Raw genomic sequence first — 27,099 nt, forward strand, 5'->3', positions numbered from 1 at the left:
ATTTCATATCACTTCTAACAGCTTTCTGCATCATCATCTTTCAAACATGACATTGTATCGTTATTTTAAGTCCTCCAGCAACAACTCCTAAGGTCTAAACTGGTATGTATACCTGCACATACAAACACAATGGTTGTCCTACCAAACAGTCCAGCAACTTTAAAATATTAAAAATGTTATCTACCTCCAGATCTATCAAGCAGCAGTACAGTCTCATAAAATACTAATGTTTCTCATTTTTTGATTACTGGCAGGCATCAGGCATAGCAGCAGGAAGGTGAGCTAGCAAAGACAGTCAGACACTTCTCCCCAAAGCCAGTGTCCTCAAGGGCTGAAACCAACTTTCTCCTACTGAAGTGTGACCTGGTACTCCCTTATGTTATTAAAATACCACAGAATTAGAGCGAGAATACTTCTTAAATTAAGAATTATATAGGCACAGAGAAGCAACTCTAGAAGCTAAACAAGAATATTTTGCTTAGAAATTGTATTTATTGCTGCAGCTGTTTCTTAGTTAGTTTCTTCCTGACAAACCTGGCCAAAAAGGATATTGTAAAACAAACTCCAATAGTTTGGCAGTTGATTGAATAACAGTATTTATTGTACATGGCCCAGGTCCTATAGCATCACGCAACCAGAAACACTACATGGTCATTTCCCTAAGCTATATTTGCAGCAGTTAAAACTAGTCCACTTCTTTAATGCCAGCAATTACATTCATGTTTGTTTTCACAGACCACCTCTTTAGGGCAGCCAGAGAGAAACCCACTGCTCATGGGACAGAATTTGTTGTTTTCTTTTGTTTGTGTTTTTAAGAAGCCTGCTGTGTATTTCAAAATCTTTCATTTCTTTAAAAAATAAAACCAATACAACCACTCTCAGTCTTCTTTTCTGCATTATTCTTCATGTTAATTGAGGCAATGTTCACATGGCATTAATATGAATATTACAAGCAAGATGCTATATTTTGAAGTCAACTTACTTGTTTTTATTGACTATACTGACTATACATTATAGCAAATAATTTTGAGAAAATATAATTACAAATACTGTGGGTTTGGTTTGTTTGTTTGTTTTTTTTTAAAACACAACACAGACCACCACAATTACAATAAAACTTCAGCCTGTTATGACTTGTTTTCCTCAAAAAGTAATGAGATGAAGTTCAACAAAAGAATCAACAGAAACTAAACATATTGCATAAAGAGTCAAAATGCAGAAGCCAACCTGCTGGATCTAGAGGGAGGAAGAATTCAGGCTACTCCAATGAAAGTAAACGGCACTTATCAGTCAAATTTGGCTAGACTGGGTCTCATTCTACTTAATTTTTCTGCTCTTCCACTTCACCGCTTCACGTTTCCTTTCCTTGCATTTGGGAATGGCTGCAGCGCAGTTTTCCTTCCTAGGGCTGTGGGCCGAAGGAACTGCAGTTTGTAACACCCGCAGGCTTGCGCCGGGGGGACCCTCTCTGTAGGCGGTAGGAGGGCTGCACCGAAGGGGTTTCTGGCAGCGAGACGTGATAAAAGTTTGGTAACCGAATGTCGTACCTAAAACCTTTCCCCATGTGCACTCTGTCATTCAAGGCATACAGTTTTTCAGCAATGTCACTCCCAATTAAAATTGAGAAGAGGCGGGAGATGAAGCGGTGCTTAGCAAACAGCAGATAGAGTTTCTTTCTCCTCCAGGCTACATACCGACAATCTGTCTCTGCTGTAAGGGTTACCTATAGAAAAGAAAAATAAAATTAGCTAGGTGATAGGGCAGTGATATTCCCACTGCTTCCCTTGCTCAGAAAGCACACCATGCCCCCACAGCCTCTCACAGGCACGCAGGCTGTGCGTATAACATACATTTTGCATCTTTGCACCTACTGCAATTAAAGCCAGAGAGCTCTGTGAGGTCTACTGTATGCAAAAGACCAGCAAAAAGGGTGACTGGGAACAGACTGAAAGGTTGTACCTTGCTGGCCACAGTGCCTTTGCCTGCACTGAACAGTGCAGTGTGCCTCTGCCTGCCCCAGCCTCGGCTCTGCACACCCTGTGTCGCTGTCAGCAGCCCCAGCCTGAAAGGCAGGTCTAAAGAAAGATCTCAACAAATGCCATTTGCCCTCATGACACAAGACATTAGATCTCCCCCCAACAGGAGCTTGGCATGTCAGTCAAATGGCAGCAGTGGGAGGGCTCATGGACCACAACAGGCAGCCCTGATGGACACCGTGTCCCCTGCTGTCCCCCCCAGGCCAAGCTGTACCACAGGCACAACTCTCCCCAGCTCATGCTCTTTAGTTCACCCTCCCTAGGGAAAACTCTTCAGCACCGATTTCTACCCACCTCCCGCAAATCTGTTTTTTCACGGCTGGATTTGAGCACAGCCAAAGAATGCAAACAGAGTCTACCTCCCAGATTAGCTTTAAGGAAAAAGCAGTTTGTTGTAACAACAAGATGCAAAAGAAGAAACAAATGGCATAATCAGTCCAGCAGGTGAGGAGGACTTCCCTCCTCAATACAGTGGAATGCCACCTGTTTGTGTAATTTCACAAACAAAACCCACAACTAAATGAAATTTGCCAATTAATACATTAACAGTTTTATGTAGCATTTAAAACCTCCTCTGCTTTTACCTGGAAAATCCCCTCTTCTGTGGGCCTCAGTGAATCCCATTCAGGAGAATCCAGAAATTGAAGAGGAAAAATGTAATGCAGAAACTCCCCATCAACTGTCACTCTGATCCTACCAAGATAAGATGTGTTAATTTGTTAGTACTACCTGTACAGCAGCAATGACTACAACTAGAATGTGTTATATTTCTACTATGTAAAGAGTTTAAATATAGCTTTGAGAGCATGAAAAAACAATTACTGGCCAGCAGTATTCTAATCATATTTTTGAACACAACTTGATCGGGCTGGTTGAAAGAGAATACAAGACAATCATGCAACTGAAATGGAAATCTTTCCAGACCCACTTCAAGTTCTGTTATTTTATTTGGGACAGGTCTGTGCAGTGACATGCAAGCTTTGTCATGAAAAGGCCAGTGTTCACTGGAGAGATGAAGGACCAATGCACACTACACTATTTGCCTCTTTCTCTTCAAAGCCATGGGATATATTTCCAGGTCTGGCAAATAAGCATTTTAGAGAGAACAAAGTGGCAAAAAAGCAGGGAATGGGAAGCAGAAGTTCCCCACAGCATGCATTAAGTAATGTTCACTTAATGTTTAACAGGAATTATATGGCCACAGGGCTGCCTCTGGAGCCAGGAGAACAGCATGGAGGTATGGGATCTCTGCATGAATGCTATGGCTTTCTGCAAATGCCAAAGAAAAACGTTCTTCCTACTTTTTAAATCCTATTTAAGTTTGAAGGCACACAGCAGCAAACATGCATAAACCTCATGAGCTAAAAGAAGAAAAGCAAGCTGTAGGACTCCCCTTTTTACATCTGCTCTGCCCTGAGATTAATGCTTCTTACAAAAATCAAAAGACACAGCTTTACACTGCACAAAGGAGGGTAGCACGAACTCCCTGCACAATTACTAACTTGCTGGGCACGTAGAAGGACTGACGCCTCTCTTTCAGTATGACTATGACCAAAAGCAACCTCCACATAGTACTTCCTAGACAGTTTCCAAGAATGCTCTAAATCAAAGTGTTACTAAGGACAACTACCCAAAATCCACATTGTTCATTGCAAGTAGTCCTAAACCAGCTGAGTTTCAAGCTGCCCATAAACTCCATCTATCCCCACAGCAGACTGTCAAAATGAACATATAAAATGTCCCATCAAAGGCAGACCTTGGACATCATCTCTATGTATCCCATCTACTCTTGTGGTGGTCCAGTACTGTATACCACTTTATATGCAGTACAAAAGCTAGCATTTTCCTTCAGGAAAGCATTCACAAGGTTGGCAGAAGGGTCTCCAGTAAGCAGGGAGTACAAGCAGGTGAATATATTTCCTCAGGGTCTAAGGGCCACAGTATACAGTGACTGTGGACTCTGTGCAAATCTTGGTAGGGCTCAACCATGTTCCCTTGTGACAGAAGGGCACATCTAGGCCTTCTGCTCTCTCTTCTTCTCCCAACCCCTCCAAGAGAGCAATCAAATACAATCTGTATAAAACTCAACATCTCTATTACACAGTTTATCTAAGTATATTCAGTTTCATAACTACCTTTTAGTCCTGTTTCAGATGATACTAGCAAAGAAAAAATAAGATGCTGTGTTCATCAGCTAGGCAGTAGACAGCAAGCCACAGGCTGAAGACTGAAGCACACATTTGTTCCCTTTATCCACCTATCCTGTTAAGTGCTGTGATACAGTGGTCTGGAAAGAATGACTTAAAATCCTTTTCTTTAAGCTATTACAGGTTTTGTGCTTAGTGTTTTTATGCTAGTGCTGTCCTAGACAAGTGTATTTTGCCTATTAATATTTATATTACTTGCATTAATATTTAATCTATTGTACTGCAAAATGAGCAAACAATACACAAATAAGGCATTTTTTCCTTTCATTTTCAAGAAGGAGGAAAAAAAAAATATTTGCAGTCAAGTCTGAACAACCTGATACAAACCTGCCTGATACAAGCAAGGACAGTTTATCAATAGGTGTTTTGCCCTGCATGGCATAGCAGTGTTCCTTCTCCAGGGTAACCACTTCTGCATCACAGCACAAGACAATCTTCCTGTAGACAGTCAAGGAAATTCCCAGAGGCTGGAAGAGAGCGCTGTAGAGTTCCTGGAATTCTCTGTCAAAGGAAACGCTCCGAACTTGGTAGGTAACGTAAATGAACTGGACGAAGCATATAGCAAACAGTATAAAATTCCAGGAGAATATATCAGCAGCACAAACATCCAGCCAAGCCCAAACAGAAGAGCAGAGAAAGCCCAATCCAAGCAAGCTGAAGACATAGAGAAGCCCAAAGAATCCACTTCCACCCATGAAGCCCACAACAAAGAGAATACTGGCTAGATGGTAGATAGATCCCTCTGCCTCTTGCTTCCAGGAAGTACATGTAGGATGTGCATATATCAAGCTTTCCCAAAAGCTTGCATTTTCTCCCATGGCTGGAGTAATTTTTCAATTCAGCTGAATCTTGGAAATTTTTAGTTATGAGATGCAGCTAGTGGAGTCCTTTGCTCTTCCATTCTTGCAAACTCTGCTCAGTGATCACATAACCTCAAGGTCTCTTTTGGTAGTAATGTTGCATTTAGGGTTTCCAGCAATTAGGAAGCTGATATTCTCGGAAGGTAATGCTGTTTTGCATCAGTTCATGCATTGTTTCGACTCTGGCCGTGTTGTCTGTAGCTTCATCTGATCTGGACAAGTGAAGAAAAGAAATTATAAAATTTTTTCAGCAATTAAACTCTACCAAAGCTTTTATAGTCAAAAACCACAGACTGCATCACAATTGTCCAATTTCCCTTGTAGCCCTGCAATTCCAGGATTAAGCCTTAATATTCATTCAACTGAAGATCATGTTTCTGTATCTACAAATCCTGTAGCAACTGTCAAATCACCACTGAATCCATGTAAACCTGTACATCGCACCCACAGCACCCTGTGACAAGCCCTTCCACAGCTTAACTGCCAAGAAGGCAGTTGCATCTGTTGGTCCCGAACCTGCCACCTGCAAGTCTTATTTAATGCCCTACCTAGCTTTTGGACAAGAAGTAATAGTGAACTCTTGTTTCTTGTTCACCTCCTCCACTTCATTCTGGATTTCAGTCAAACCACTTTCATTAATGAGTTGAGAAAGGCTGTTTTCTGTCCCCAGAGACAACAAACTATGTCCTGAAACATCACAATAAGGGAAACCTGAGCATTATGAGGGATGGTCTTTTCTACTCCAAGAATGACAAGCAAAAAGCTGTCATGTATAAGGAAGACTACAAATCTTAAAGGCAGATTACGTTATTAGAATACAAAATAAGCAGTCCAGCAACATAATTCTCAAATGACATTTACAAAGCAATTTTATAACATTTCAAGTTCTAGCTTGTATAATTTCATGCCACGGACCACATAATTTTATTGTAAAATTTTACTGTTAAGTGTTAAATACGCTATTTGTTTCCATACGACAATGTATTCCTAAGAGTTAAATAAAAAGTAAAATACACAACCAAAAAGCATAAAACCCCAATATAAATTAAAAACAAACAAACAAAAATATCAAAACCAGCTTTCTATGTCTGTCTTTTAAATAAAAAAAACATGCTTCAGTGTGAGATTAGACACAGCAGAAATTGCAAAGCCAATCAGTAGTGTACCCAGGATTGAAACCCACTAAAGTATTTAACTGTCTGGTTCTTTTCCTGGTAAAACAGCAGGGAAGCTAAGAAGTATCTTGATATCTAAATTATTTGATTCTCTACGATATCAAAGGCAGCTCCCACCCCCCACCCTGCCAAGAGCCACAGGAGTCAATAGTTATAAAGTACTGCTGGTGCAGTGAAGCATCCAACATAATTCAGCAAGGATTTCAGTGGGGTTTTGTGGTGTGGTTTTTTTTTTTTTTTTTAAGTGACACATCTAAGAAATTAATAAAGCATCACATTTCCTGGCTGCCATAGCTTTACTTCAAGCCCCAACATTAATTCCATGATTCAAAACCACCAATGCTAAATGAAGACACAAAATCCTAACCAACCAGGTGGCAAACTTCAGAAGAAAAGGTTAGGAGGAGAGCTAGTAGGTAGTTTCTAACTATGAGCTTTTTTTGTCTCTTTACCCAAATATAGGATTCCCCTCAGATGCAGGATTTCACCCTTGGAGAATGGGAGATGAGAACTGCATCAGCTATGAAGAAGTTACCTGACTGTGGTAAAAGCATGAGGAATTTTAAGGAATACTTCTGTGATCAAGGGGAAAGATTTCAGAACCAAAAGAAATAAAACTGGAACATAAGGTTCCCAGACCCTGTGTTCTGAATCCAGTCAGTATTTGCATTGTACAGTAAAAAATCATCAGCAGAACTTTTTGTTTGATTATTTTGTTTTTAGAATAGAAACACTGCTATCAGCAACTCTGTATTATTGTTAAGACTTCTAGTCTACTGCCGATGTTTTGCTCTGAGCAGTTCTCATAAGGACTCTAATTTCTACAAAAAAAAAAAAAAAATCAGTGTTCAGAATGGAACCACAACTAAGAAGTTACATGGGAAGCTGTATGCTGCCACAAACCACTGCGGATCCATACTGTGATCTACTTCCCATTACCTGTGCTATCTTGTCCTGTGAAGTCACACATTGCAAAAATTTGACATGACGTTGCAATAATTTCACAAAATTTGTGTTCACCTTCCAATTCACATTCACAGCCTGCCCACACTACATCTCATCGTGTTGCTGCAAAACACCTACTCATAACAAGACAGGTCATAAAAATTTGTAAAGAACAGCACACTACTAGGACATAGATAAAGTCTCATCATACACAGAACCAAAGCCCTGGATAAACTGTTCTGTGTTTGTAATTATATTTTTGGAATGGGACCTGTCTTCTAAAACCACTGTACACAAAATTCTGAGTTATTTCAACAGTGCTGCACAATGAGAACGCTTACTGTGCCACAGCTTACCCCAGGCTGGAAAGGGCCTCCTCCCGTCTGGGCAAGAGGAAGGGCAAAACAGTGATGCCGGTGCTAGCACACGATACAGCCTCACCAACATGACCCTCTCTCAAGCAACATAAGGTATGCAGGCAAAACCAAACCCTCTGGAAAAACTGACAAAACCTACTGCTAAACAGAGCTGGTTTCTCAGGGCTATGATGAAGAACAGGCACGCTTGCTGCCAGGGAACTGCAGGGAGAGGGCGAAGAGTCACCTCTTCTTACATTCTAAGATTTGAGAGCAAAATATTATTCATAGGGTTTTTTTTTAATGAAGCATTAAATAGAGTACAGACGATTGTATGTATAGGCCTACATATAGTAAAATTTCTAATTCTGCTTGGTGATAGATGAGTTCTTTCACATTTTTCTTTATATTTCCTACAAGTCCAAAATTTAAACTCTTGAGGGCTTCAAAACATTCATTCTAATTAATCTACTGCAAGTGAGGATGTCGGCAGAAGAATCCCCCAAATAAAAAAACCCAAACAGCTGTGGCACCAACGGTGAGTAGTAGATGGACACTAAGCAAGTTTGTAAGCACCTGAAGGGGACACCATCCTTTCACCGAGATGTTCAGGCGTTCTGAGCTGCCAGGACAGGGAAAGTGCCAACTGATGTAGCCTTGTTTGATATCCTGCTTCGTCAGTCTTTAGCTGTGGTGAACAGTTATTGTTAAAGGTTCCTTTGATGGTGGTGACCAGGCAAGCTGCAGCAGGAAACTGCACTTAAAGCAAGTATCTTGGATTGTAAGCCTGAAGAACTGTATCTTCCCCAAGTAAATGTTTAATACTTGCTGCTCTGCCTCTTGCCTATGGAGAAGGAGCACCATGCACAGTCTCTGCTATGTGACTACCATATTCAGAATAACACAACATTGACATCTGTAGGCTGCCAGAACCAGAGGTGCACGGAAAAGGTTTCCCCTCAGCTCAGGAAGGAGATATACCCTGCCAACACAGGCTGAATTTCTGAGATGCTTCTGAGCATTTTGCTCCATCACATGTCCCACCCTCTCCAGCAGGAGCAGATCAAGTGCTCGGAAAAATCAGCCCAGAATAAAAGATATGAGCAATATACAGCAGCATGGATTTCTTTAAAACAAACAACAGCATTGCTGAAGGGACTAAGCTGTTATCAGAAAGTGTTAAAATAAATTAGTTTGCTGGAGCTTCAAAGCAGTAGATGGAGTATTTCACTTATACTCTCCAAAATAAACACCAGCCATCAGTATACAACAACAGTCACAGAATCACAGAATAACCAGGTTGGAAGAGACCCGCCGGATCATCGAGTCCAACCGTTCCTATCAAACACTAAACCATATCCCTCAGCACCTCGTCCACCCATGCCTTAAACACCTCCAGGGAAGGTGACTCAACCACCTCCCTGGGCAGCCTGTTCCAGTGCCCAATGACCCTTTCTGTAAAGAATTTTTTCCTAACGTCTAGCCTAAACCTCCCCTGGCGGAGCTTGAGGCCATTCCCTCTTGTCCTGTCCCCTGTCACTTGGGAGAAGAGGCCAGCACCCTCCTCTCTACAACCTCCTTTCAGGTAGTTGTAGAGAGCAATGAGGTCACCTCTCAGCCTCCTCTTCTCCAGGCTAAACAACCCCAGCTCTCTCAGCCGCTCCTCATAAGGCCTGTTCTCCAGCCCTTTCACCAGCTTTGTTGCTCTTCTCTGGACTCTCTCCAGAGCCTCAACATCCTTCTTGTGGTGAGGGGCCCAGAACTGAACACAGTATTCGAGGAGCGGTCCCACCAGTGCCGAGTACAGAGGGAGGATAACCTCCCTGGACCTGCTGGTCACACCGTTTCTGATACAAGCCAAGATGCCATTGGCCTTCTTGGCCACCTGGGCACACTGCTGGCTCATATTCAGTCGGCTGTCAACCAACCAGAATGAATCTTGTAATTTAAATGCACATAGTACAACCTCCACCCTCCCAAATGGGGACCTTCCCCATGCATGATAGTATACCTATAAAGAATTACCACTTATATACATTGTTAATTCGCTTGAGAACTGGGTATTACATGCCATTTTTATTACTGATGACTCAAATTCAACTCTGAGAAACTGTGAATGTTAAATTACTGAGTCTAGATCACAATAATTTCTGCAAGAAAGAAACCCCTAAAAGCCTTCAGGCCACCAGCAGTTGTCTCTTTGTTCTTTTTAATTAAGTGAAAAGTAAAGCAGAGTTCAGCTATTCTTTTCTTTAGTTGTCTTATCCCAAATACTCAGCTAGAAAGCACTCGGCACTTTCACAACATACGCATGGACAGGCCATAGAGCTGTACATGCTGATCGTGTAACCAGCCCGGACTAATTGTTTGATACACGTTTGAAAAAAAAGCGAAGATTCTTTTACAGCAGACGCGCTTTCACGTACAAAATGAGATTATTCTGGATTTAGCAGGATTTGTCTCACTGGTTTTAGGCATCTACATCGTAGATGTTTATACATGAACTAGTGGCCACAGCCTGGCTTGGCAGCCAGCAACTCTGTCAGGAACCAAGCAGAGAGTCCTTCCAGCCAATGGGGACGCTCCCAGGCTCAATGCTCCCCTGATTCCAGAAGGACAAGCTGCGAGCACCTCATGTAGCCTGGCAAGTTACATCTAGTCTGGCCATCACTTAGATGCATAAAAAGAAGCTGCTCCTTAATTTTAGCAACTATTTCCTCTAACATGCAATGCAATTGCATACCTCAATTAATGTACCCCTTTCTTCTATTGCCCCTATGTCTCTGAAATCCTCTCTCTGCCCCCCTACTGGCACCCCTTGCTCTTAATGGTTAGTTGTGTGCTTTACCCCAGCTACTTTCCTTCTGCAGTTGTTTACTTGGGATTAGATACCCAAAGGGACAAAGACAATCCAACTCTTAATTGCAATACAGTGTCTAACTCAAGCAGTGCACAGAGGAGCTATGTGGCTACACACAGGTAGGGCTATGCACCTATAGGCAATAATGGGCAGATAAAAAAAGCCATTTTCACTAGTAAACTGTCCTCGAACCCACTCCAGGCTCTAAGTATGGATGCAGCAATTAAGACAGTAACTAACAATACAAGCCCATATTCTAGCTTGCCTTAAACTTTGTATGACTATATCACAGAGAAAGCAGTAATTACAATACTCAGTAACATAGCTTTCCTGAGAAAATGCAGCTTGTATAAGACAGAGAAGTCTACCGTAGCTTCATCACAGTCCACAACATCAGGAAGATGGAAGAAGGATGAGGAAGAAAAGGATTAACTAATCCAGAAAACAAAAGTATCAAGATAATCAGTCACTATAAAACTAGATATATTTGCATTACAAAGACGCACAAGCATCCATAACAAAGGGAATTAATGGGATGCATTTAAAGATTTCCTTTCCTGGGAATTAAGGAAGTCAGGAAGGATGCTGTCTGGTACCTAAAATAAATTTGGATGTGCTATTATTAAAAAATTAACTGATTTACTACAATTGGGGGTTTTGTTCCATAGGCAGTCAGATTAGATGACCACAATTTTGTCTTCTGGACTTTTGTCTAAAGTTACTTAATATAAAAAAGTTGTACATACCTAGAAAGCTATGCAGCTGGTCTTCTCAATGAAATCTAGGAATCTATCTCAGATGCCAACTAAGCAGATACTTTACACAACAGAAAGCACTGAAGACAGGTAGATCTCTGAAATTTTTCCTCATATAGGCCTTCCAGAAGAAGCCTTTATCCTTTCTTGGCAATGTTTTTTCAAATAAAGGGATGTTGATCAATGAATGCTTTAATGTGAAGCATGTATGCAACCCCAGCAGCTGAGCCTCGGGATCCCACTCCCTGGGCAAGTGGGTCCATTGCAGAACAAAGAGTGACTGAAGCTAGGTCCTCTCTCCTTCAGCCTCCTTTCTGCAAAACATCACAGCTTCAGAAACAAGGGCAGCAACTGACCTGCCCATGAGTCAAAATGGGGCACCCTCATGGGAGCAGGAAACATGGATTTGCACTCCTTTGGGGCTGAGGAAGGCATCCCATGTCTCACTGATGTCTCATCACTATGTGTCACCCTCTGGATCAGTGCTCTAAGTGCTGGCTGTCACCTGGAAGCTAAAGTATCTTGGGCTGTAGGGAAAGCCATCAAACCACACCCTTCCCAATCCTTCTGGTACCTCTTGGACTGTGCGGGCTGCAGCTGCTGTATTGGAACCCCATCACAAAGCATCTGTGTGAAGCAGTAAATTCTCAGAGAGCGATGCTTCTGGGAATGCTCAGAGACACAACACAAGCAGCTGAAGCACATCCAACAATCAGTGGTGCTTCACTCCCTGCACAGAAGCTCTGTGACATAACGACCAGCCAAGCAGGACTTCTGGGGGCCAAAACCCCTGCTCTGGTCAGGCAGAATTTAGGTTTCCAAGTTCAAGGCTGTTCAACCAAAAGCCCCTTCAGTCAGCTGCTGCCTAACTCTGGAGACACCCCAATACCATCTCTACACATCAACAGTCCATGTGAATCACCCACCAATAGCACAAGGCGGGTGACTGACTGTCCACCCTGCCACTCCCGTTTCCCATCTGCACCAGATGCAGAACTGCTTTATCCAAAGCAGAGCACTTTAATGGGAGCCTTTTCATGGGACTTCCAATTCATTCAGCTTGTTTGGCTGCAGCTGGGAAGGCCTGATTCCATTTACAATTTGCTCGAATTCCTCCCAGTCTTTTTAAGAAGTGGAAAAAAAGCTGCGTGGGAGGCATCAAGAGAGAAAGAAAACCTGCAGCAATACAGAATAGTTTAAAGTTCATTAGAAGCACTGCATACAGTGAAGCTGCTATTATTTAGTCTTTAAATATTTAAAGACCAGCTTCCTATACACTGCTTATAGTACCTGAACAATTCCTCATTTATCACTGTAAAATATACAATGCAATCTTCTGTGGTTGCAAAGCCAATACTGAAGATGCTACCTACTTTATCCTCTAGGCAGTATCTGATATTGATACAAGAAGTAGTTACTATAAGAATAATTACAGATTTTCTTCCAGCTTGAATCAGAACTGATGAACTCTAAGTACATGTGGCATTCCTGCCAAACTAACGAGGATAATCCCCCCCCCCAACTTTTTTAAGGCCTAGAAAACATGAACACTGAATGACAGTCAGACATTTCTTAAAACTAACTGGATTTCTAGCATTTGGGTAAATTTGAGCAAGATTGTTGTATACTGAACAGTACTGGCCAAAAAATAATTCAGAGGGTCTGCTTTATAATAAGAACTCAAAGTGAAGCACAAGTTCAAGTTTTTCTACAGTTCACTTTTTAAATTAATAACACAGAGAGCAGCTACAATGGATATTTCACTTATGCTCTAAAGCTGTGTTAATGAACTACAGCTGAAATCTACAGAACTTGGCTTAAATGAGTTTGTATGGTGCAGTAGTGCCTTTGGACCAGAACATATTCCCGTGATACCAACCACCTGATGTGAACTTAATTTCTCAAAAAGGAAAAACGAAAAACCAAAACCAGAGGGTTGTTTCATTGCATTACCCCTGCATGTACAACTGGATTACAGAGAAGTAGGGTCATGAGGCATGTGTTCAAACAGATAAACAGCACTCTGAACCATGAAATGCCACATTTTTGTACCCTGTGAGCTCTAAAGCAGAGTGAAACCCAGGTAAAGGCACCAAGGATGCCTTGATGGAGCTGATGAAATTATTTATCTGTACTGGAGGGTTTGGGGTTAGAAGTACAGTTCTACTCTCTGCTTTACTGGAATGAGTGTCATACAGCTTTGCATACAAACAGAGCCAAGCAGAACACATGGTACTGGTTCAGCACCACTTTCATTAGTTTTCTATCTATAAAAGCCAGAATACTCTTAATTTCATCATGTAAGACAACTGCAGACCAAGGCTTTCTTCCCTGTACAATATCTGACTTTCATTTGGGTAAGAGCAGCGTGCCCAGTTACAGGTACTGTACCATCACCTGGACACAATCATCAGAGTTCTTTTTCACAAGGTAGTGGAAAACACTAAAATGATAAAAAAAAGCCCTCATCTCTGAAGAGCCTGCACACTTAAGAAAAGGATTAAATGAAGCTTCAGCTAACAACCCTTCTCGCAAATCCTTAATAAACTTCTGTTCTAATTTTCATCATAAAAGGTTTCCCTGCCACAAAATTTGCCTTCACAATTACCTCTATTACATTTCCTTCTATTTCGGTATCTATTCTCCTCACTCCAGGGCCCGCAATGTACTCGCTATTTTGCAGGCTAGACATCTTAAAAACTTGACATTTGAAGGTACTTTATTATTTGGCACCACACAGAACTTTGTGAAAGCCTGAACAGCAACAGTTCCGCAGGTGTGGAAACCATTCCCTGTTTTGCCGTGGTCACCGAAGACACTCTGACGTGCATGCATGTAATCGTGTTCCCATTAATCAGAGTGGTAAAAAGCCCTAGTTCTGGAAGCCAAATTTCATCAATGACACCTCTGGAATGTTACGAGGTGGCCCCTGATTCAGTATTGCAAGAGATGAGCTGAATAAAATGTTCGCCCATGAAGTAACTGACAGCCCAAACACACAGAAAGCTTCACAGAACAGCTGAGGAAAACGTGGTAAAATATCACAGTTTGAAAAAGCGTGTTCGGAAAAAACTAACAGACTGCAGTTTGGGGAAGAGCAGTGGTTTGTGTCGCTTGCTGAATCCGTGGAAAGCAACAGCTGCAAACGCACAACCGGATCTTAATTTCGGGGTCCGTCGGCTCTTACCATTCGTTGATGGGGAAAGAGAAGAAACAAACGACGGCAGCGTAGGGAGCGAACCCCTGCTCGGCGGGAGAAACGCGAGGCGGTTTCGTGGAAGCGGAGACGCTCCTGGAGCCGGTGCCGAGGAGAGGAACGCTCCGAGCCCTCGGGGGGTCCCGCTCCTCCTCCCGGGGCACACGGACAAGGTCTCCAACCGGCCGCTCAGACCGCCTCGCGTCGACCCTCCCTCCTCCTTCCCCCCTCACCTGCCCCCGCGCCCTCGGAAGAAAAGTTCCCCGCTCCGCTCCGCGGCCGCGTCCCGCCGAGCCGCCGCCGTGACCGCGCGAGGCGGCGCCGGGGGCGCGCCCGGCCGGCAGCCCCGCGGCGCGCGCGCAGGCCCGAGGCGGAGGGCGCCACCGCCACCCGCCGCGCGGCCCCGGGGAAGGGGCGGGGCCGCCCCCGCAGGGAGGGCCCCGGCCGCCCGGCCGTCGAGGGGCTGGGGCGGGGGGGCTGGGGCCGTGGGCTCCGGGTTGAGTGAAAATAACGGGCTCGGCTCTGTCACCCAGTCGCCCCCAGCAACGCGTTTGCTCAGGAGGGCGGTCGGTGCCTTCAGGGTTGTCTGCGCTGCGTGACTCGCGCACCTGCTTGTTCGTTGAATCGCAGACTCTACGGACGGGTTGGAAGGGGCCTTAAAAATCATCAGTTCCAGCCACCTGCCATGAGCAGGGACACCTCCCACTAAACAGGCTGCCCCAGGCTCATCCAACCTGGCCCTGAACACCTCCAGGGATGGGGCAGCCACAGCTTCCCTGGGCAACCTGTGCCAGTGCCTCAGCACTCATGGTGAAGAAATTCTTCCTTATGTCTAGTCTAAATCTGCCCCTCTCCAGTTTAGACCCATTGCCCCTAGTCCTATCACTACACACCCTTGTAAAAAGCGCCTCCCCAGCTTCTTGGCAGCCCCTTCAGGTACTAGAAGGTCACTATAAGATCTCCTTGGAGCCTTCTCTACTCCAGGCTGAACAACCCCAACTCTCTCAGCTTGTGTCGTCTGAGAGGTGCTCCAGCCCTCTGATTGTCCTTGTAGCCCTCCTCTGGGCCCATTCCAACAGCTCCAAATCCTTCTTACGTTGAAGATTCCAGATCTTCAGGTGTTTCGTTTCAGAATGAGTGTATGCCTTGTCAAGAATGTAGTTAGAAGTGTTAATAGCGTGTCAATACATAACCCCTTCATTGTACAAGCCGTGCATTTGTTCTGGTGATCACTTTGTGTCTCGGGAAGAGAGATTTTATTGATGGAAGAGACAGACTTACAAGTTGTTAATATACAAAAAAATCACAGCATACTAAGTGTGCAGCTCCTGTTACCACAGAACCTATTTCTCAATAACTGGACCATGAGCAATAATATCTTTTAAACAGTTAGGGTGGAGAATCTTGTGCACTTGCCTGTGACCAGGTCTGAGGTCCCACAGGGGGCTGACAGGCTCATCATATGGCAGGACAATGCACTTCACCAGAAGTAAAAGGACAGCAACCTGTTGTGCTCTAGATAGAGGGATTGGGGTTTTTCTTAATGCTGTTGTGAACTTGCTTTCCTAAGTCAGTTCTTTGGGTTTTTTTTTTTAAGATTTTCATCTCCCTATTTACCAGGGAAGAAGATGCCTGAAGTTTTGGAACAATCAATTTTCCTAAAACGTGAGAAAACACAGAGCCAGAGCAGTATAACCCAAAGCTATCCTCAGTTACACATATTCAAAAAATCATGATACAATTGCAGAATAGTTATTTATGTATATTTTTATATCTATATATTTCCAGTACGTGTTAAGGCTCTTGTAGTTAATTAAACATTTAAAGGTGTTTGCAGTGTCATTCCAAATGCCTTTCAGATATGCTTTACCTATGATATTTTACAACTTATTTATTTTTAGTAGTATCGTTTGAGAGTTTTCTACACTGACAAACCTGAGGCAGTAGTGATTTACTCTTTTTGTTGTTCTTTGTACAAGAGTGGGGTTGAATGCACTCAGCCACTTATTCAGATTCATCCATGGCTGCATTAGGTGTAAATTTACCCATTGTGTTGACTCTTCATTGGGATGATAGCAAAGGAATGACAAAATATATAATTAAAGAAGGACTGCTAAAGTTTTTTGTTTGAACTACTAATCTACTGACATTACATTATTCTAATAAACCAGTATTGCAGCAATTAAAACATTTGTCTCCTAATCATGAGTTTATTTTGATGGCATATCTGTAAGATACTTTTTGATTTGTACTTAGTTGGAAGCAACAGTAAAGTCATCATAATTCTCCACAAAAATACAAATCAGCAAGAAGCAGTTCTACTACAATACTTCTTATTTTAATTCAATCAACCCCACATAAATTATTCTCTAGCACTATAAGACTGGGACAACAAATGACCTTCTCAATCTAGCCTTGAAAATCAGGCCTGGATAAGAGATCCAAAGCAAGCAAAACTAAAATGGCAAAACCACTGCATGCCGAGAAAAGACCAGCACTGCCCAGTGCGCTTTGAACCAGCCAGTGTACTACTCTTTGATATGTTTAAAAGCACTTGTGGTACTTATATAAATTAACTATTTTATATTTTTAAAAATATAATCAATGTAAACCCAAATTATAACCAATATTAGTCTTTGCAACAGTATGACAAGAAAGAAAGGTCATACTTAAGGAAAGGCTTACAAGACAGCTTGTGACAAGACTCAGAAATCTGTTATCAGACCTAAAAAGCTGCATGAGACTTTGTGGCCCTGAATCAAAGGAGAGGCTCAGCTGCAGCAAATGCTTTGTGCAGAGGATGGGAAGGCACCTGACAAAGGAGCCAGCAAGGGACAGCTAGTAAGGAGCAGCAGAAGGTGCAAGATTTGTTGCACTTGGGCTGGACAGGAATCCGAACACTTGAACAGGTGTCTTTGAGCACATTGTTCAGCTGTGAAACTCGACATACATGAGTTTCTAGCTGATTCTATACAGCTCTCTTCTCATATCCGCCCTTAGATCTATGGGAGCACCTTAGATGCCTCTGTCTCTGGGCAAAATCCATCCTCCAAAATGTCTGACAGCTCCATAAAATGTGATGATTGCCTCGCTGTTGCCTTCTCAACAGCCCAGCTTCCAGATGCCACTTGTAATGTTGCTGCAGTCGAGGCAGAGTTACCCAAGCAGGCACTCAAAAGTGCCTCCAGAGTGCTGGCATCCAGCCTTCCCCTGGGTGTGAAGGCAGTTTTCCCCAGACAGAGGAAGAAAAAAAAAAAGTCAGTGCATAATTTCACTGTCTAGAAAACAACCAAATCTATTTCTTCAGCAACTGCATAAGGAGGGACTCAGGTACAAAATCAGATGGTTGCCTTCTCCACTATCTCTGAAGTAAAGTAATGTTGTTTCTTACATCATACTGTACTCTAGGAGGAGAAGTTATCAATAACTGTGTTTAAGGGGGAGATTTTTTATGTTTTCTTATGTTTCTTTAACATTTAATGAATCTCTACTGCCTTTTTTTCTTTCCCTGCATTGTCCTTGGTCAATAAAAATAAGTTATGAAGCAGGGAGATATGGTAGCAGGTGACATGATGAATTATCTCTTTAAGAAGCAATGTGCTTTTCCTCTATGGATGTATTATTGTACTTCCCAGGTAGTCACAAGAGGGCTCTTGTTTTGGAGCTCTTAGTCATTTTGGAATGAGGATTAAACTCTTTTATGCACTTCAAAAAAGTTTTAGTAGACTTTTGTATAGCTGAGTTCTCCTGCAGAACCCCCTCCTCCCCTTGTTTGTAGGTACAAATAAAGTAAGAAGAACCAGGACTGCATTTGTGTAGTAAACTAGTTTTTGTTGGAACCTTTTACAAGGAGGACATCAACCAACTGAGCAAGTTTAAAATTGGAAACCTTTTTTATATGTCGTTCAATTAACAACATTCCCAGCCAGGTACAAATAAAATAGTTTTAATTTAGGGAAAAAGCTTTTTTTTTATGTGTCAGTCAAATAAAATGCTAAATGGTAAATTTAAGTTTTTATCTTTTCACTTTTAGAGGCTTCCAGATAATAGACTTGAAATTGAGTATCCTGAGCTGCAGTTAAAGTGGAGAGCCTTAGCTACTTCTCCACTCAGGTTTCCATAACCAAGAGTGTCAGGGGTATAGTTCCTGACCTAATGACTTCACACGCTAAAGAAGTCTGACCACAGAGGAGACTTCTTCTTGCAACTGGCTGTTTCCAGTCTCAGCTTATTTGAGACACCAGCATCTAGAAGAGGTGCAAGCAGTACCCAGCATGATTTACCTTCAAAAAACCCCAAAAATGTGCAAGTCCCAGTTTGTGGCTACTGCTGCTGGAGGTGCTTAAATTCACTGAGTGAGTGCTTGCTGGCTTTAGGTTTGTAGAAGGATCCCCTCTGTGATTTCTGCATGTGGCCAGAGTCACTCTGCTCAGAGTGCTTGCCACAGCCCATTGTTAAGCTCAGTCACTGTGCTCTGTGCACGACAGAGCCAAGGACAGGCTTAGAGCTGACTTCTCTCATCCACAAAGGTTTGAGTCATGCACAAAGTTCAGCTGGCATCAAATGTAGGAACCAGGGATGGGTCCAAGAATTCTATGGGCCAAAAAGAGGGGTCCAAAACACATGTGGGTTGAAAGCCCAGTGCTTGGGGAGATCGATGTGGCAGAGGAAACCTGCGTTTTCTCAAGACTGTTTCCAATTTTCAGCTAAATAGTTTAATGCCAAGTACAGAAAAGAATATGGAAACTAGCACTAAAGCTGGACTGTGTACCAAAACCACTGCACCATGACATCTCTGCCTCACTCAGATACACCCCACGGATGCTGAGTATGTCCAGGTGTTCAGAAGCTGGCCGATGTAGCATGGTAAATGGTTGTATGGCAAAAAAGGGATGTAGATTTGAATTGTGCTAGACCTCCAGCTGCTTGGGTGGGTGCTTTAACCATAAGACTGTTAGGTAAAAACTGGGCTGCCAGCACAGAGGAGGGATGTGGCTAAATCATGGCTCTGTGAGACAAGGTGCTCTACCAGGCTGATGTTTGCATCACTGCAGAGTTGTTGTTTAGTCCATCCCTCAAGTAATGTGTCTGATCAGGAGTGAAAATATAAAGTTAAATATAAAGTGTAAAATCTAAAAGCTCTTCAAAGTATTATGTAGCTATGGAGGAAGAAGTCAACTGTGAAAAGGAAAAGGCTATTTTACACTCAGGCAAATAAAACAGATGCTTTCCATCACAAGTGTTTAAAGACTTTTCAGGCGTGGAGATGGTTTCTGATATCAGTATCTGATGCTCTCTCTCTTGCTGAAAGTTTGAGTTGTCATCAACCTACTGGATGTCGTTAGAAAAAGGAAATAAATCTGTAATTCCCAGCTTTCATGTCAAACATCTCAGTAGTTACATAGTGTTTTCAATCGCTTTTAGATTTACACTTCTTATTTTTATTTCTATAATCTCACTGCTCATTTTGCTTTTTTACCCTCTTTCAGCTCTCCCTTGTTCTCTTCCCAGAAGCCTTCTGTCTCAGTCCTTACCAATCAAGCTATTTTCACAAGCATTGTCATTAAGAATAGATAAAGATCTTTTAAATTAATTATTATATTTGCTTACAAAGATCCAGATGACCAGATGTGCAGGCCAATGCAGGAGGTCTGTTTGGCTGGGGGAGCCCGTCTTCTTGTTAAAAACAAGTTTGGACTAACTCAAAGTTGCACCAATTTCTTCCACGTGCCATACTGTTTAACTCTTGTTTCATCCACTGTAACTCTCTTGGTGTTAAGAAGGTGCATTTACAAAATAGCGTTAGGTTAATTGCAGGTGGAAACTATGGGTAATGTATGTCAGGTAGCCCTAGCAGTGAACATAACCAAGTTAAGCCCTTGTGAGCAAACTTGCCATGAAGGCTTATGGAGTTTAAGAAACAGTATTCAAGTTTCTGGCAAAACCACTCCTCTTCAAACCAAAGTTTTTATCTGGAGTCATTCAAAGAGAGAAAAATCACATAGCATACCAAGCCACTGTAATACAGCCCTAGGCCCACGTAGGTGCAGAAGAGCGGCATGGCAGCGTGAGGAATTCTTCATTGCAGTTTCCCACCTTCTCCCTCTATTCTTCACACATTGAAGTGCACATGGAATATGGAAAATGTATCTATTCTTGTGTGTAGCTGCACTTGTTTAGTTGTAGGCTTATCTGCTGAGGTTGTTATCAGTAATGCTGAATTGTGGGGATTAACTTCAGCATGTATATCAAATTCCTGGTTTGAATTGTGGTTAACAATGCAAAATGGACTTCAGCTTTGTATTACAGGATAGTTGGTATATACAGATATAGTTAGTAATACAGTATCCACTAACTTAATCCATCACAATCACTGTTCTCGTGTTTTGCTTCAGACGCAAAGCTTTTCAGAGAGTCAGAAATAGCAAAGATGCAGTTATATTTAATTCAAAGGTATAAAAATAGGAAATGGATGCTTTTGAATGTTCACTTTATTATGTTGCTAATGAATGATAAAATGTATATAATCAAAATAAATATTCTTGAAATTGCTTCCTAATGAATTACTTAGACAAGGTGCCTATTCAGTTGTGTCAATGACTAATTATATTCTTGCCTCCTTCCTGGAATACAAATGCTTTTATTAAAGCAATCCAGAGACAGTAAGACAACAGACTCATTCTTACGGTCATTCATTCAGTTGTGGATTGATAGAGTATTCCTTTCAGGGTCTTTAGAATGGTTTTGAACAGCTGCAAATGGCTGTGACATAAATGAAAGTTCACATCACCTTAAGTAGAATGAGATGGAAGACAGTCTATTCAACCAGTTTCAGCTTATCAGTGCACAGTCATTAAATATGAGTATTATCTGGAGCACTGTGATAAATGAGGAGCACACTGTGCCAGCTACAGGCGTCATCAGATGAGAACCTTTTTACAGCATTCTGATGCATGGAGGTGAATTTTTCTAGAATTTTAAACATTTCATTAGGTCTCAACTTCGAGCTACAGCTTGAAATGTGTCCAGCCTCACAGAAAAAATATTATTATCATCAAATGCAATACTTACGAGTCAGCATTTGTGAAGTTCAGTGACTGCCACTACTAAAGAACCTCAGTAATCTTTGTATAAGTGTTGTCATTTCTGTGAGTCTGAAAAGCAGTTGTTTATTTGCATAATAGCATTCATATAATTGTTGAATAATTAGGATTGATTTAATCAACATTATCATGGGCAGAGAAAAATGCTTTCACACTGAATTTAAATAAGTAAATTCTGAGCTTAAGTATTCCTTTTTTGACTTGCTAGCACAAACCAGAAAATGTTGACAGCCATCTGTCCTTGACACCACTGGGCTTCATATCGGTGAATATAATTAATGGTGTTGGGTCATATACTCAGCTACTTAGGTGTCAGTAAGCAGATTACTTTAATCTAGTAAATCAGCATGTGTGTTTACATGGAAAGAAAGAAGGGCTGGAGAATTAGTTTAGTACAGTTTATCTTGCATAATGTGAAGTGACCAATTTACAGTGATGGGAAGCAGGGATGAGCAGAAGTAAATAGGAATGTACCACACTTAGCTGTTGGATGCAGTGTCTTCAGGGTGTATAGTTTAGCCAAAATTAACGGAGGTTAAAGGAAAGCCCAAAATACAGTTAATCCATTATGAAGAACTGTTTTAATACTCTCTGTATTAAAAATATTTACTTCAAGTGAAGGTTTAGTTAAAAAACACTCAGAGTTTACCTAGGCTGCAGCAAAACAAAATCAGTAACTTACAGAAGAGGAAAATAAGGGCTTTTAAAATGTGAATATTTTGTAAATGTTTTGGATAACAAAGAAAAGACAGGGAGCCTGAACTACATCTGACTGCATTTGATAGTGCTGTTTTTCTTCAAAATGCAACATTTACGTGTGGGAAAAATGACATTTGAAAACAAACAAGCAAACAAAAAGAACATTATCCTTCACCTATTAAAATGCCTCTTTCTTGGTTCAAACCTGCCTTTCTTTTCACACATGTAGCTCATCAAATTTAGTCAGTGGCCTTCTGGGAGGGCCATCTGTGAATCCATTACAGAAAAGGAGACTCTCTTTGGGTTCAGGGGAGCTTAGATGTGGCTCTGGATGAGGAAGGATTTGAGGTAGGTCCTACTGTTGAAAATCCTCACAGGGGGCAAACCCCAATGTCCTGGCTGTTGCACTGACTTTGCCGCATTCAGCTGTGAGGTGCCATAGCCTTGCTGGCCAGGACCAGGTGAGCGGTTGCCACCGTGGCAGGCGGATGCAGGCCAGGATGATGAGTGAATCCAAGTCCCATGGCATGTGGTGGGAAAAACTCCTGCAGGTTGCATAACAGAGAGGGAGATAAAACATGAGTCGAGGTTCCTGGGGAGACTGTGGCCTCCCTTGCTCCTTCCTTGCAGCTTGCCGGAGCAGACCTGGGTGTGGCTGTTCTCCCTGAGCCGATGCGATGGAGGGCAGCGGTGCTGGATGCAGTGTGGCGGCTGCATTTTTCTCTGTTACTGCCAAGAAGCCTCTGGCTAGCCAGGCTCATTAGCCTGAAGTACCATCTGTGACCAGCTTCCTGACATATGAATTCACTCATGCCTTCCTCATTCATTCAGGTACAGGTGAAAAAAATATAAGCAATGGAGGGCTCGTGCACTGGCTGCGTGGTGCAGCATCAGGATGGCTGCCTTTTCTTCCAAAATCTTCACCTGGGGCGTCTGTGGCACCAGAGCATCTGACTTCTGAAGTATCCCACAGGTTGTCCCTCCACCTCACCTCCAGATGCTCACTCAGACTCTGCTGTACATAGGATCAAACTGACTGAGGAAAACAACCAGCAAAGAAGCAATTACTGGGTTAGTGAGCTCCATTGTGATTATGAAAGCAGATTTCTGTGCCATTGAAATCAGCGGAAGGGTGGAAGTGCAGCAGAATATGAAAGATTAGCAAGTCTTGGTATGTCAGGGCTTGCGAATTTCTTGTCTCCAGATGGGAACATGATGCTGTTTTTACTGAATAGTGTGGACATGAGGCATATTTCCTGTATATTAGTAGTACAAATATATTACTAAGCCAGCACAGTGGGAGAGAAATCAGTACATTAGCAGAGGGTGTAGTTCCAAATACATGTACTCATACAGGTCGTACATTTACAGACTTAGATAACAAAATGGGTAACAGTCAAATTTCAATGTAGGGACTTCAGAAGTACCTCATTCTTTCTGGAAAGTGTCACCCACTTCAACGCATTCCTTTATCTTGTTCTCCCTTAATAAGGATGTTGTCTTTCAATTCAGTTAACTCTCCTAGTTGCTTAATTACTTTAAAAGAGTGTCTCAATTACTCTTTTCATAATCTGTTTTCAGGCATGTTCGGCTGCATCTAGCAACTAAGAATATTTTTTTTTCTTTCCTCTTTTCTGGCATTATCTTTACAATTTGCAGTGTGTGTTTTGGCTAAATACGTTCAGCTGAAAGAGTGACACAGATCTAATTACAGACATATAGCCTAAAATGTAGTGTCAATGGGATTGCACTCAAATATAAAGCTGTTTAGAAGTATTTATGAAAATGACAATTGAATTGCGTCCTTGGAGACTGGAAATTTTCGAAGGTCATTCAGCTTGTTAATGTAGATTGCCTGCTGTAGTACCGATAGACTATGTACCACTGTACATATATAATGAATAAGTGATATAAAAGGTTGAACTGCTTTTGCATTTATTACATGCACTGAAAATTATGTTCAGAGTATGAACATGGATGACAAGCTCAGATACTACAGTGATGGGCTGCACATGGAAATCAAAGGGGAGTAAATAAAAAATACCTTGTACTAGTTGTTTGGATTTTTTTCCACCCCTGCTCCTGTGATAAAGGGTAGATACTATTCTGAAGTAAATGTGTATGAACAGATACGTATCAGAGAGCTATCAAAGCTAATTTTCAAATCACAGCCCTCTGTGCATTCTGACTTACTGTGTGAGGGCATTTCTATGCAATAGTTGTAAAGTGGATGTGTCTAGTCAGTGCAAAAATAACTCAGAGATGCCTGTGCTAGCTCAGTCCTGGAGGCACAGAGATGCTCTAGAAATCACGATCAGAAATTTTCAAGAAGTAAGGTGGAACCTAGAGGGTTAATATTATATTTTTGATTATTATTTGCATTAGATACAAAGTATTATAAAAAATGGAAACATCTTTTGCTATACTACCTTCCATGATCTGTGGAGTGAAGGAACAACAAAGTAAAAAAGAACATCCTAGAGACTGTTACATTGCAGAGCTCCAAAATATTTCCCAATGTGATCAGCTTTAATGTTTATTACTAAGAAATGCTGGCTGTAATTCACCAAATATCACAAGATTCATCTTGAACAGAGTAAGAATCTCATCCTGCTGAAAATTGCTGGGAAGGGAAGGGGAGGGGAGGCTAAACCAGTATCAGAATCATACCAAACACAAATGTTAGACTGGGTTTAGAGTGCTACCAGTTATTTTATGAAGATTATACATAGGATATTTCATAATTTAAATTAATATTTTGAGATCTTGTATAGCTTGTACTATAACCCAAATGTCAGCATTGAAATGAAGATCAATAAATTGTTGAAAAGCTTTGCAGATGATTTAATCTTAGTCTTTACCCTCATGTGCAGGCCAAGCAAGTGGTGCTGCAGCTGGTGATCAGCAGGAAGGCAGTTCCTCAGACTGGCTCCATAGCCTGCAGCTCAGTGTCTGATTCTCCTGCTAGGGTACCCTTTGAGTTTTGTGCCTCTTTTTGTCAGATCAGGTTCAAATGAAGGAGTCTTCAGGAAGTGAGGGGATCATCTGCTTAGCTTCATTAGAATCATCTAAGCCCTGATTCATGAGTTTTAGCACCACTTTCAGCCTTAGTGGAAAACAAGCCAGAACTCTGAGCGTGGTTGCCTAACTTTTTGACTTTTTGATCAGTCCTGCTGACTTCTTGACCTAGGTGATTTCCTCTGGAAATGAGTGCAGAGTAATATGTCACATGAAAAAAAAAAAAAATTATTAGTGCTGCGTTCCCTGCATTGTCATTTCACCACGGAAGTTTTCCCTAACTGCAGGAACAGCAATCCCTTTTGCTAGGGAATAGTTGTTATAGCTTTTATGGATGAACATCACCATCTCAGACCTTCAATTCTTTGCAAATGTCAACAGCAATTGAATAAGAAAAAGCTTGCTGTGCTATCTACTTGAATTTCCAAAAGGCTTTCAGCAAGGTTCTTCAATAAAAGCTTTTAAGGAACCGAAGCAGCTGTGTGGCAAGAGGGAAAGTTTGTGCATGGATAAATAATTTAGTAAAAGGAAGGAACCCGAGGGTAGGAGCAAATAGTCATTCTTCACGGTGAAACAAAATTGTAAGAGGAATCTTGCAAGAAAATCTGTAGTGGGATTTGTGCTGTCCACACAGTCATACATGACATGGAAAGGGGATGAGGAGTAAGGTTTACTGATGATGTGGAGGTAACCATTTATACAAGATAGCAAAGATGGTTGTGGAGAGTTGCAGAAGGAGCTTGCTAGATTGAGTGAGCAATAAAATGACAGGCAAAATTTGATGTAGACAAACATGAAGGTGGGAGGAAAACAATCTTAATTTCAAATATAAAAAGATGGGCTGATTCCTTCCCTCAACAGCAAAAGCTCTGTATTATGATAGATAGCTCCATGAAAACCATTCATTCTTTGTATCAGTATGCAGTCTAAGAGGCAAAGCAAGTATGAACAATTGCCAGGAAAGAAAGACAGAAAACTGGATGTCATCATCACGCCACTATATAAATCCATGATTTGTTTATCCCTTCAATACTGCATGCAGTTCTGGTCTTTCTTTCTCAAAAAAGGGTAGAAAGGTTGAAAAAAAATTCAGAAAAGGGCAACAAGGATGATCAAAATTATGAAACTGTCTCCAAACCCACCTCTGTTCCTTGTTTCTTGCAGCTGAGAGCACTCACAGCTAAGCCCTTGTTTGAGTAAAACCCGTGTTTGTGACCATCATGGTCTCTGAACACATTTCCACTGCTGGACTGCAGTACACTGCAATGTTATTAATAGCGTTAGGCTTTTCAATAATCATGTGACTCCTTTGGCCAAAATAACATTAAAAGTGATGGTGAATAGGCTTGGGGGCTCTAAAAACATCCTTATAATCTTTATCTCACCTACCCAGCCCTGCTCAATGCACTGTCTATCCTTTAGAAATGATCAAAAAAACCCAATTGTTTAAAAAAATACTGAACATCATTTCAAACTGCATGGGAAAACTGATAACACTGTGATTTGGAGTAAAGCCATGCTTTTACTTAGTACTAAAAGCAACCTAAGGCTAACCATGAGTTGGTTACGCTAAGTGCTAGGCTGTGTTTAACACCATGTTTTAGCTGCCATTTGTTAGCCCACTACATTTCCTTTGAGAAGAAATGAAGCTTTGGTCTGATCAATGCAGTTGCTGCTAATGATGGGTGAGGGATTTTAGAAAGCATCCTCAGGGCACAGACAGCACTGTTGGGCTGTTTTCCTTCCTCTTGGAGGGGACAATATAATTCTTTGTCTTTAGCAGTTAATTTGCATCTGTTGCTGTCTCTCATCTGTTCTTCTTATTTCTCATGCCTGAGACTGTCATACTTTGTCCTTCACATAATGGGTTTCAGTGAGTGTGTTTGATG

At 41.7% G+C, this 27,099-nt stretch overlaps 1 protein-coding gene across 1 annotated transcript; it reads right to left on the reverse strand.

Annotated features, from left to right (window-relative positions):
- Positions 1-76: 76 nt before the first annotated feature.
- Positions 77-14,716, reverse strand: LOC138717809 (popeye domain-containing protein 3). Its single transcript, XM_069851667.1, has 4 exons — positions 14,624-14,716; positions 4,571-5,315; positions 2,621-2,729; positions 77-1,723 (listed from the first exon to the last, which is right to left on the reverse strand). Exons 2-4 carry the CDS (start codon positions 5,059-5,061, stop codon positions 1,403-1,405), a joined length of 921 nt encoding a protein of 306 aa, XP_069707768.1. The 5' UTR covers positions 5,062-5,315; positions 14,624-14,716; the 3' UTR covers positions 77-1,402.
- Between the last annotated feature and the right edge of the window lie 12,383 nt (positions 14,717-27,099).

This window comes from Phaenicophaeus curvirostris, chromosome 2, assembly GCF_032191515.1.
Source record: "Phaenicophaeus curvirostris isolate KB17595 chromosome 2, BPBGC_Pcur_1.0, whole genome shotgun sequence".
Classification (NCBI taxonomy): domain Eukaryota; kingdom Metazoa; phylum Chordata; class Aves; order Cuculiformes; family Cuculidae; genus Phaenicophaeus; species Phaenicophaeus curvirostris.

What these genes read in the sequence shown, in the direction of transcription:
- LOC138717809 (XM_069851667.1), bottom strand. Translation starts at nt 5,061, where the DNA reads ATGGGAGAAAATGCAAGCTTTTGGGAAAGCTTGATATATGCACATCCT. An exon ending in TCCTTGCTTGTATCAGGCAG is followed by an intron (nt 2,730 to 4,570) that starts GTTTGTATCAGG and finishes TTATCTTGGTAG; the next exon opens with GATCAGAGTGACAGTTGATG. An exon ending in CAGAAGAGGGGATTTTCCAG is followed by an intron (nt 1,724 to 2,620) that starts GTAAAAGCAGAG and finishes TCTTTTCTATAG; the next exon opens with GTAACCCTTACAGCAGAGAC.